This window comes from Echinops telfairi, unplaced genomic scaffold, assembly GCF_000313985.2.
Source record: "Echinops telfairi isolate 266 unplaced genomic scaffold, ASM31398v2 ScPeMD7_7469;HRSCAF=8507_1, whole genome shotgun sequence".
Taxonomy (NCBI): domain Eukaryota; kingdom Metazoa; phylum Chordata; class Mammalia; order Afrosoricida; family Tenrecidae; genus Echinops; species Echinops telfairi.
In genome coordinates this window covers 86,180,610-86,192,928 of record NW_022111373.1, presented here as the reverse complement: position 1 = coordinate 86,192,928, position 12,319 = coordinate 86,180,610, and the positions used below count along the sequence as shown (strand labels likewise).

The window sequence follows — 12,319 nt, the reverse complement described above, 5'->3', positions numbered from 1 at the left end:
GGGAGGGAGGGGAAAAATGAGGACCTAATGTCGGGGGTTTAAATGGAGAGAAAATGTTTTGAGAAACGATGTACAAATGCGCTTTACAATTGATGTGTGTATGGATTGGGATAACAGTTGTATGAGCCCCTAATAAAATGTTAAAAAAAAGAAATATTCGAAGACTTAGTATTAGAAAAACAAAAGGGAAGTACATTTTCAGCATATCTCAAAATGAAGGAACCGATTTAAAAAAAAAAGAAACACTCTTCCAACCAAGAGCAGTGGGCATAGGATTAGATGGGTTAATAGAGGTTGGGGGTAAGGGGAAGGTGTCAAAAGGAGCTATCTGTCTTTCTATGGATAATATAAAAAATGAAGAAGAATACATGGATGTGGGTTTGATATTAATATGGATGAGAAGGTATTTGTTGGAAAAGCACTACCTGGGTTTCTTAGTCAGGAATTAAATTTACTTCTATCTTTTTATGATGGACAAGATACATAGAAGTTTAGAGATGTCCATTTCCTTCCTGAGGAAAAGTAACATATTCCATTTTTTATCGTAATCTGAAACCACTCATCTCTTTTAATTCATTTTTTAATGGATACGTAATTTTAGAGTGGCTTGTATCTTTTTCATCTAAACTATCTTTAGTGACAAATTTAAAGAAAATTGACCTGGTCCTTAATGTCCTGATTCCTGATGAATGTTTCATATAACATGGTTAGTAGCCAAATACCAGGTCATTGTGCAAAAATCTATATTCTGCAAAACCAGAGGTTGATCACTTCACCTCACCTGTGTGATGTGCCCATTCCACCTCTGGAGGTCATCTGCCACCATTGTCACCTTCCAGCCCTCCTCACCCCCCCTACAAGGAAGGGCCATCCAGTCTTGCAGGGGGCCTCTCCCTCTCCTGCCCTTAACCTATTTTTAGCAGAGGTGAGTTCAACTCATCCCAAAAATCCTCTCTTTTTAACGGCCCCAAAACACCCTTAATGGTTTTGTTAAAGTCAGGGAGCTCCCTGCCCACAAATAGGAGGACTGGGTGCCCCAATGGGATACATGCTGCCTGCAGGTCCCCGCTCCCTCCCTCCACAGGTCTCCCGGGGAGGCCCACCCCTTCTGCCCTCATATTCCCATGCGCATCAACAATCCAGAGCTTCCTCATACCAGGACAAGCACGGCAGCCTCAGCTTTTTATCTTAAACTGCAAATACTGCTGGCCACTCACATATTGACCTCCACCCCTGCCCATGTTACCTGCGCCGCCTTTACCTGGACCTATCCAGTTGGGGGCATTGAAGAAGCTAAGGTGCTAGTCAATATTCAAGTACTTCACCTCAGGCCGCCTGACCATGACCTTGGCCATCCTTACCAGCCCTTGGGACTGGGAGCTAGGGACAAACCACGGGAGGGGTCTTGCTTCTTATCTGGCAGCAAGGACAGTACACTTTGTGGACACTGGCAACTGCTGCCTGGACGCCAGCCTGCTGTGGGCACTAAGGACCTGCTGAGCAGTATGTGTCCCCATAGCCACTCCAGCTCCACCAGCACTGTAGTGGATCAGGAAGTCTGCACACCAGCGGAATACTGTGCAGTCGGAGCCTCCTTTCTATGTACGTGTATCAGGGACTTAGCATCAGTTCCTGCTGTACTTCTCTCATTGTCATTACTGAGCAGGCAGTTGGATGGATTTTAATTTTTGTCAGAAATGCAAAACGGTAGGTAACACTATAATCAACAAGTGAGGAATGGGTATATTTGATAAATACTGATATTTTAGGTAACATTTCACTATATTACAAAGAACCTCAAGGTTTCCCCATGACAGTCCCTTTGAAGGCGTAAAAGAATTCTGTTTGGTACAGGTCATTTTTGTTTATGTTGAAGCCACTCACACTCTATTTTAGATCTTTAGGTCATAAATCATCCAGTTCTTCTCCAAAAGGAATAGGCACAACTCTGGTTTTTCCTTTATTTAGATGCTTGAGGTTTTTCACCATCTCTGTCTATCTCTATCCCTCTTAGTATATCTACATTTGGTTCAAGAGCATATTTGCAGCCAATGGATACACGCCAGTACCTATACTGCCTGAAGCCCAAGAAGGAGTTTGCCGAAAAAGCAGGCATCATCAAGGGAGTAACCGTAATTGGCAAGTTGGACATAGTGTGGAAAACAAATCTAGGTGAAAGGGGAAGGTTACAGACCAGCCAACTTCAAAGAATGGTAAGTCAGAAAAGGGAACTGTGGGTAACAAGATAAAAATGTAGCGTAGATGAACAATCTGGAGGAGAAAACAATGGGACCGACAGTTCCGGGGGGACATGGGAGAGGGAGAGGTGGGGAGGAAAGGTAGTGGTGTTAACAAACCCAGGGACAAGGGTACATCAAGTGATCCAAATCGGTGGTGAGGAGGGTGTAGGAGGCCTGGTAGGGCATGATCAAGGGTAATGTAACAAAGAGGAATTGCTGAAACCCTGGTGGGGACTGAGCATGATGGTGGGACAGGAGGAAAGTCAAAGGAAATAGAGGAAAGAGCTAGGAGGCAAAGGGCATTTATAGAGGTCTAGATAAAGACATGTACATCTGCAAATATATATATGAAGATGGGAAAATAGATCTATGTGCCTATATTTATAGATTTAGTATTAAGGTAGCAGAAGGACGTTGGGGCTCCACTCAAGTACTCCCTCAATGCAACAATACTTTCTTCTATTAAATTGGCATTCTATGATGCTCACCTTCCCGACACAAAAACCGCTGAAGACAAAGCGGGTGAATAAGCAAATGTGGTGAAGAAAGCTGATGGTGCCCAGCTATCAAAAGATATAGCGTCTGGGGTCTTAAAGACTTGAATGTAAACAAGTGGCCATCTTGCTCAGAAGCAACAAAGCCCACATGGAAGAAGTACAGCAGCCTGTGCAATCACGAGGTGCTGAAGGGATCAGTTATCAGGCATCAAAGAACAAAAATCATATCATTGTGTGCTCACCTCCATGATTCGATTGCTGAAGACAAATGGGTGCATAAGCAAATGTGGCGAAGAAAGCTGATGGTGCCTGGCTATGAAAAGATATAGCATCTGGGGTCTTAAAGGCTTGAAGGCAAACAAGCAGCCATCTACATGGAAGAAGCACACCAGCCTGTGCAATCACGAGTCGAAGGGATCAGGTATAAGGCATCATCAGAACAAAAAATCTTACCATAGTGAATGATAGGGGAGTGCGGAGTGGAGATCCAAAGCCCATTTCTAGGCCACTGGACATCCCCTTACAGAAGGTTCTCGGGCAGGAGACGAGGCAGTCAGTGTGCGATGTAGCAACAACGAAAAATACAACTTTCCTCTAGTTCCTAAATGCTTCCACACACACACACACACACACACACACTATCATGATGCCAATTCTACCTTGCAAGTCTGGCTAGACCAGAGGATGTACACTGGTACAGATAGGAACTGGAAACACAGTGAATCTGGGGCGGATGATCCCTTCAGGACCAGTGGTGTGAGTGGCAATACTGGGAGAGTGAAGGGAGGGTTGGTTGGAAAGGGGAAACCGATTACAAGGATCTACCTGTGACCTCCTCCCTGGGGGACGGACAACAGAAAAGTGTGTGAAGAGAGATGTCGGACAGGGCAAGATATGACAAAATAATAATTTATAAATTATCAAGGGTTCATGAGGGAGGGGGAGGGGGAAAATGAGGAGCTGATACCAAGGGCTTAAGTGGAGAGGAAATGTTTTGAGAATGATGAGGGCAATGAATGTACAAATGTGCTTTATACAATTGATGTATGTATGGATTGTGATAAGACATATGAGCCCCTAATGAAATGATTTTTAAAAATACACTTAAAAAAATGTAGAGCATAGGTTCTCAAACTTATTTGGCTTACTGCCTCTTTTTTGATGAGGGTTGGGGAGGAACTACTCAGCATTCCCCTCCTAGCAATTAAAAACTTTTGTACTATAGCCCATAATCCCCAATAAAGTGTAGGTATCTGCTTTGGGCGCCCAGCTGGATTATTCTAGTGTCCTCAGTATGTAGTATCACTCACTTGGGAAACACTGATGTAGAGGGATCATAGAACAGTAATGTTTGTAGGTTTATTGCTAAACAAAACATTTAGGTGGTATCACTATTACTGGGGAATAAGTTAAAAGACTAAGAATTTTACCAGCCTCTAGGTTGAAAACTTAGGAGCCCTGGAGGTGTGGTGATTATGTGTCAGACTGCAATTCGCAGTGTCAGCAGTTTCGAAACCACCAGCAGCAGCTCTGTGTGAGAAAGACAGGCTCTCTACCATGAAGAGTTAGTCAGACTCACCGAGGCAGTTCTACCCTGCCCTGCACGCTCACTGTGAGTTGGCAGTGAGTTTGGCAGTAAGTGGTAGAAAACTGGCTCTGACATAAATAAAAATGCACAAATATCGACTTATCCTTAATGTATCTTTTACTTCACAAAATAGAAATGAAAGTCACTTTATCATTTGTTCCTGCCCATGTTAAGTACTGAGATCCCTTAAGAATTTTATGAATTGTAGCACAAACAAATGGGCAGGACTTAGTGTGATGTTCTGCAGGTAGTAGCAACAGAGGGTAGAATGCGGGACAGTGGGATGAATGAGAAGTCTTTTCTCACAGCATCGGCTTAGAACTCCAACAACCATGGTGACTGTGCTACTTGGGTGTCTGTTAGCATGGTAAGTTTTATAATAATGAGTATTGATGGTATTTCTTTTTCCTTAGGCTCCAGGTTATGGAGACGTTCGGCTGTCTTTGGAGGCAATCCCAGACACTGTAACCCTGGAAGAACCTTTTCATATAACATGTAAAATAACCAACTGCAGGTAATGGCAGTGTTTGTGGATGGATGTGCACTCCTCTCACCGATCTGATAACTTGTTAGGCTTTCAAATGGGTTGTCTCCTTTTACTTTTCCTGTTGGCTTATAGACCGCCCTGTTGCCATATAACAATACGGAATTTGTCAACTGGTAGCCGTATATTAGAAAAGTCCTTTTGGCTTAGGTACCTTCTTTCTGGGTTTTATTTCATTCACATTCTATGTTAGGATCTAGCCAGCTCAGAACAATTAAGTGGCTTATTCAAGTTTATAAAATGAACAAGCGTGGAGTCAGAATATGAATCCAGCTGTCTTTGATTTCCAAGTCCACATTCTTTTTGTTGTATATGCTTGCGTCACGCTTGAAATTAGTCAACCCAAAGCTAGCAGGTGCTAACTGAAAGTTTCATTATTGAATTTTTCTGACATGACATGTTCCTAAGTTGTTTCATTATGACAAGAAACTTAAAAATTATAGATATGAGAAATAATAACCCCCCACATCAAATCCATTGCCATCAAATTGATTCTGATGCCAGCTGGCCTTACATGACAAAGAGAGAACTGGCCCATAGGGTTTCTAAGTCTGCACATCTTTGTGGAAGCAAATTGCCACATCTTTCCCCTGTGGACTAGCTGGTAAGTTTGAACCATTGACCTTTCAGTTAGCAAGCAAGCACGTACCCCCTCCATCACCTGGGCTCTTCCAGGAGGAATCAGAGTGGATTAGAAAGCACGGCTCAGTTAGTTAATAAAGAGATAATGTAGCCATTAGACTACAGAGTGTAGGTTTGTGAAGCTAGAAAATCTGAGGATTAAATCCCATTTGGTTAGGACTAGTGTTACTCCTTGATGCTTTGATAATATTGCAGTGCTGCGGTCCTGGATACAGTCCGCCTGAATCTATAATCCTTCCTACTCTCATCTCCAGTCTAACTTTCTTATATTAGGCAGATAAGAGATAATCATCCTTCAAAATACCTATTTACCCCATGAAGCTACGAGCTCCTCTAACGTAGTTAATCCTTTCTTTGCGATAGCATATTTTGACGCAGCTTTTTAATGGCACTGACTTATTGCTGTGGCATCGATATGAGTCCGAATCAACTCGATGGCAGTGAATTTGAGTTATAGATTGCTATGTATTCGCCAGGAGGGATCATGTCTTATCTCACCTCCTGTATGCAGTGCCTGCAACATCAGAGAAACTCGGTTATCAGTCCATGGTAAAGACCCAGGGCTCGTTTGGGGGTTCCATTTGTTTGGGTTTTTTTGAGACACAGCAAATCAGTTTTCCACCAACCAACAAAGTGCTGTATCATTTGTATTTGAACAGTACTGAAAAGTAAGTTAAGACAGAAAAACTTGTTTTTGGAGCTTGTTTGCACCAGTTGTTATCTAAAGGTAGAATATGTTTGTGTGAGTGTACGTGTGCAGCTCAGTTTAAAGTGTCTGGAGGAGAATGTAACTCATGTTTACCAAGAATTTAGAACTTACAGACATAAAAATTGACTCTTTAGTTAAAAAAAAAAAAAGACATTTTGTTTCTTTCAGTGTTTACTGAACTTTTGGTAATTCCAGTAAGAGTTCTGAAAAACACTTGTTTCTTAGATCTTTGGTTTCCCAATGACGCATTGTCCCTCTTCTCTCCCCTCACCCCCCACCCGGCATATGCACACACACACACACACACACACACACACACGCACACACGCACGCACGCTCTCTCATGCTCTCTCTCCCTTACTGAATTTGTGTAACATTCCATACGAAAACTCAAGTGGTACACCTAATATGCAAACTTTGATGAAAGTTTGCTTTATAAATGTTTAAGCTGAAACGCTGGTATCATAAGCACAAGCAGCCTTTTCATGTTAAATAATTACAGTGAACAAAACTGAGTAGCTGTTAAACTATTTATGGATCTTATCTTTCCTGTTCCAAATTCTATATCTATACTCCTACTAATAGAACATAGGTTAAATATATCAAATATATTTCAGTTTGTCTTTTTCTTTCTGTAGAGAACTTGACAGAAATATAAAGGTTATGTAACAGCAAGATTAATACCTGAAAGCCTCCCAGAGAGATAGCAAAGCTGTTACGAGGTTAGCCCCGTGAGCGTAGGACCAGAAGGTCGGCATAAAGGTAGCTAATGACCCTTGAATGCCTTATAAGCCTTCAGACTCACGACCATCAAGCCAGGTCCAATTCATAGTGACTCTGTAGGACAGGGTAGGCCCTTCAGCCTCCCAAGGGTGTAAATCTGTACAGGAGTAGACAGTCTTCGTCTTTCTCCCACAGAGTGCCAGTGGTTTCAAACTCCATACCTTGTGGCTAGCAGTTCAATATGTAGCTCCCTATGCCACCAGGCCCCCACTTTTAAGCCCTAGAAGAGACCGTTTTCATTCTTTCTTCAATCTGTCTTAAAGTGAAATAAAATGATCGAAGTGTTCAGTTTTGTTTCTGGTTTTGATTCCTCTGGAAACTCAGAAAACAAGTTCATGTAGCAATGGTGGAAGAAAGAGCACAGTACCGCTTTGTAAAGGGGTAAGATTTATTCCTGTTGTTCTGAATCTTCTAGCAGTGAAAGGACAATGGATCTGGTTTTGGAAATGTGCAATACCAATTCTGTCCACTGGTGTGGCATTTCAGGAAGACAGCTCGGAAAGCTCCATCCCAGCTCCTCTCTCTGCCTGGCCCTTACGCTACTGTCTTCAGTACAGGGACTGCAAGTATGCTCATTTATGAACATTTTCAGTATTTGGGGGCCACTAACCCATAATCATTCATAGCTTATTTTTTTAATTGCCGATAAATTAAAATCAGGCTTCTGTCTTTCTCTCAATAGAGCGTCTCTGGCTTAAGACTGACCGACACCTTCTTAAAGAGAACATATGAATACGATGACATCGCGCAGGTCTGCGTGGTCTCGTCCGCCGTTAAAATGGAAAACTGAAGAAAAGGTCTAAGGCCAGGCTTTCCATTTAGTTTCACAGAACTGCTGTCTTTTTGTCAGCTTTGTAAAATGATCGGTTTAGCAATCAAATTAAGTATGTGTTATTTAAGTTTCTTTCCTTTGAAACATTAAATATTTGTTTTGAAAGGGATAAAATCACATGAACGTTTGTTGTTGTTTTTCATTTTAAGTGAGCACTGGACTCTCTTATCCAAACACACTTTATTTCAGAAGATCTGTTCCTATCAAGCCAACTGGGGTTAGCAGACTTGTCTGTCAAGGCCAGCTAGCAAATGATTTTTGGTTTTGCAGGTTATGTTTCTGCCCCAAGTAGTGAACTCTGCTGTTGTATTGTGAAAGCTCGAATAGACAGTTGTACGAGAGAGGGGCTGTCTTTACAAAAGACAGGGCAGAGTGGATTGATTGGGCCATAGTTTGTTCACTTGGATCTAGAGGATATTTATTTCTTAGAAGTTTAGAATTATCTTAATATTTTCTCAGATAAGAGTTCATTTAGCCTGCACTTACCTACCTCCACAGTCAACAGAAAAGCTGTTTGTTTAAAACAATCGGTAGTCCTTGTATAACCTATTGTTTGCCAGGACAGTAAGAACTTTTCTCATTATTTTCTAAATGATTAAATTGGGAAGTCATATGTATATGTCTTTCAGTTACAGAACAGTGGATCAGAATTGGATTTATTTCTAAGGTGGTTAATTGCTCAGTTAATGTTTAACTGAGTAGACAAATAATTTTCTAATTTTAAGCCAAAAAGTCTTGGTTTGTCTTACCATGGAAAAATAAGCTACTTATCTTCACGAGGCTTATTTTAAAACGACTTCCAGCTCCTGCTCCTTGATCTTGAATTCTAGGTCAGGTAGTAACATAATAGCATTTTCTAGCTCAGGAAGAGCTAAAAGTCAAACTTGCATCATGAATGAAACGTCATGAAATGAAAGTGATTGTTGTCGATGACTGCCACATGAACACACCAGAAAGTTTGAATATTTTGTCAGGAAAATAAAGATTAGCTTTTAAGCAAAATCTGCCCCATCTTGGTAACCTGAACCTCAACAATGTATACAGAATTTCCTAAGTGAAAGAATGAATTAAAATCAAATACAAATTCTTTTCTTGAATGCATAAATATTTATTGCCATGACAAACTGTTTGGTCCAAAAGAAAAGCAATGGTCAGGGCGAGGCTTGCTCCTCAAATTAAAGAGTAATTAATGAAATGTCTGTGCAAAATAAAATGCAAGTAGTGTAAAATCAAAGGCTCTTTTTCTTCCTAAATGATTAACAGAAATGATGACACAAGACTTTGTAGCCACTGCACTGGGCACTTCAGTTGGGTTTGGAGCATCTTCTCTTGACTGAACCTTGTGTTGCAGATTTGAAAACTTAACATATAATAGACACTTGGAATCTGCTATATAATTGGATTTTAAAGTCTCCTATTTATAGACAATAACCCAGCCATATATTGTTTGACTTCAAAGTTTAGATAATGTCCCCTCAGAAAGAATCTGTTTAAACCATATTAGAAAAGTTGGTAAGATAGAGTTTGGTACATTAAATGAAAATGTCGTTTTAAGTTTTACATAGCATCAACAGCTCCTATAATGAAATACGGTCAATGGAAGTCCAGCATTGCTAAGTAGAATGTGTACAGATATTTATATAATGCCCTCTTGTTTCTCTAGCTAGTTTGGACAAAATTTTCCAGACATGCAAGGATAATAATTGAGGGATTTCTCCTAATTTTAAGCATCAACCAATCACATGGAACAGTCTGTTCTGTAGCTTATAATGTAATGAGTCCAAAGTAATGAAAATATTTTCTTTAAATGCAAAAGTGGCCAGAATAGAATGGGAATCCAGGTAAGTGGACATATAGATAATATGTAGATTGAACCTGTTATAGGTGGTATAATCAAGAAAACAAAATTAAGACATGACATGGAAGAAATATATCAAGTCCCATTATTACATTTAAAAAGGATTCCCTTAACTATGGATAATAGCAAATCAAGACATTATTTACACGTATTTTCTCTTACAGTATCTTTTACTGATTTTCGGTACTAAGGTAATGATGTTCAAGAGCTAGATGGAAATTTTCTTCAAAATTTCTGGAAGAGATTGTGTAAAATTGATATTTTCCCCATGTGTGTGGTAGAATTCAACAGCAAAACCATTGGGGCAAGAAGCCCCATTGGGGCAAGAAGCCCCATTGGGGCTTCTTTTACAAACGGTTTAACTCTGAATTCAATTTCTTAGATTCATATAGGTGTGTTTATGTTATTTCTTCAGTGAGCTTTGGTACTTTGTATCTTATAAGTGATTTATTTCATCCAAGTTGCTATATATATGGACCCAGTGCTGAGGACGCTGTGGTTCAGTGGTAGAATTCTTGCCTTCTCAGGAGACCTAGGTTCACTTCCACTACCCATCGATCAGGGAAGGTTTGTGTGTTGCTGTAAAGCTGAATTGGTTTCTGCGGAGCTTACAGGATAAGATGGACTGAGGAAAGCGGCCTGGCGAATTACTTCCAAATACCAGCCAGTCAAAATCCTGTGTGTAATCAGTCACAGGGCTGGCACAGGACCGGGCAGCTCATTCCATTTTGTTGGGAGACAACTTGATGGCAACTAGCAATAACAGGGTTGGTCTCAGTAGTTCTACTCGTATTTCTTTTGTGGCTCAAACACAAGAACAATTGCGGGAGTGGCACAGGGCCAGGCAGTGTTTTGGTTTGTTGTGCACACGGTCGCTGTGAGTCAGTACAGCCTCGCGGCACCTACGACAGCATCACTGAGAGTGGTTCTCTTAGTCTGGCAGAGGCTTGACAGTGTCATTGATCTGAATGTGCTTTGAATGCTAACACGATGAGCTGGAAACCTTTCATTTCTTACCCAGTATTGAGTAAGGAAGATTATAGTCTCTAAAAATCAACTTTGGTTCTCATTTTGTTTTTTCATCATTTGTAGGTGATCAATTAGGATTTTATTCTGAGTAATGCTTGAACACTAGGGGTTGAATTTAACTTCATGTAAAATTAAGTTGTTTTCAAAGTAATAAAAACCACATTCAAAACCAAGCCTATGGTCATTGAGTCAGTTCCCAACTGACAGCGACTCTATGATGGAGTAGACTTGTCCAAAGAGTATCTGAGGCTGTAAAATCTTTCCAGAAGCAGACAGCTGGTGGGTTCAAACCACTGACCTTTCAGTTAGCAGACAAATACCTAACCACTCCTGAGAGAGAGCTTTTAAAACTAGAGTCCTGATCGTCCCTGATCAGGGGAGTCCGTCTAGGTCTTCCTTGTTGCCTGAGCCCAGAAGTCTTTGCGAGTCCAACTCGAGAAAGCTAAGTAGCTCTCTGATCAGAACCACCTGATAGTCTCTTCAACACGGTGATTCCTGGGCCCAAACCACATGTCCAGCATGCCCTGGACAGCATTTTAAATAAATTCCCCAGATGTTACAGTGAGATGATCCTTGTCACAAAGGGAAACAAAAAAGTCAGCTTTTAAACTTCACGACCCCAACTAGTTCGTTTTTTTTGTGGTGAAAATAGTTGTAACAAGACTTTCATCATCAACATTTTACTTTCTTTTTCCCAATCAAAACTTGGGAAATCATTACACATCAGCCCCACTTTACCAAATTTGTGACGAACAAGCAAAAGAACTTGTCGTTGGAATTAGAACCATCTCATCTATCATTGTAATTAGAGTTAGGGCATTATTACCTATTGTCAGGTCTCTCCACTTAACGTGGCATCTAATTTGCAATAAATACTTTAAGTCTGCTTTGTTTCAGTTGCATCAGATTGAGGGTCACCTTAAGAGGGGCATGACACTAAACTATAAAAGATTACATAAGCAAGCAGTGTTCGTGATAGATGCCTTTTGTAATCCATCAAACAACTACATGGTGTGGGCAGTCATTAGTATTTATGGAAAGAAACAAGACAATCCTTAGGGCCAAGCCACTGGTTTCTTTAAACACAGGTATATCCTGACCTGCGCCAGAGTTTCCACGGTAAGGTCACCACTGGCGAAATTGTGCTAACTGGCTATGCATAAGACTGAGCTAACCAGTACCATTAAGGATTTCTAAAAGTCTTTTATTATTAACTTAGAACAACTGGTCATGCTAATATTTATCAATACCAAATTGCAGGCAAGATTGAGAACTATGCAGAAAACCTGAGCAGCCTACCCTCACCACCTCTACATTCATCTCACCAATTTTTTTCTTTTCAAAACAATGTCCTTACACCAAGCAGTTGCTGTCAGCTCTTGAGATTCTCTCACTCATTAAAGCAAGCAGCATGACAGGTGGCCCTCGGACCTAGGGTATACATCATTACTGATGGTGCTAGGGTATACATCATTACTAGGGTATACATCATTACTGATGGTGCTAGGGTATACATCATTACTAGGGTATACGTCATTACTGATGGTGCTAGTGTGTACATCATTACTAGGGTATACGTCATTACTGATGGTGCTAG

General features: G+C 40.8%; 1 protein-coding gene across 4 annotated transcripts in view; it reads left to right on the top strand.

Moving 5' to 3' along the window:
• The window catches only part of LOC101658656 (trafficking protein particle complex subunit 13), a 51,197-nt gene extending 43,243 nt beyond the window's left edge, over positions 1 to 7,954 (top strand). For 2 of the 4 annotated variants that reach the window (XM_004703569.3, XM_030888862.2), the window contains 4 exons: positions 2,015 to 2,213; positions 4,739 to 4,839; positions 7,422 to 7,569; positions 7,686 to 7,954. In XM_004703569.3, coding sequence (XP_004703626.3) covers positions 2,015 to 2,213; positions 4,739 to 4,839; positions 7,422 to 7,569; positions 7,686 to 7,793 — 556 coding nt within the window. In that variant the 3' untranslated portion in view covers positions 7,794 to 7,954. Of the gene's footprint in view, positions 1 to 2,014; positions 2,214 to 4,738; positions 4,840 to 7,418; positions 7,570 to 7,685 lie in introns of all 4 variants that reach the window. The other 2 variants (XM_004703567.2, XM_004703568.2) reach the window with 1 other exon arrangement.
• Positions 7,955 to 12,319: the final 4,365 nt, after the last annotated feature.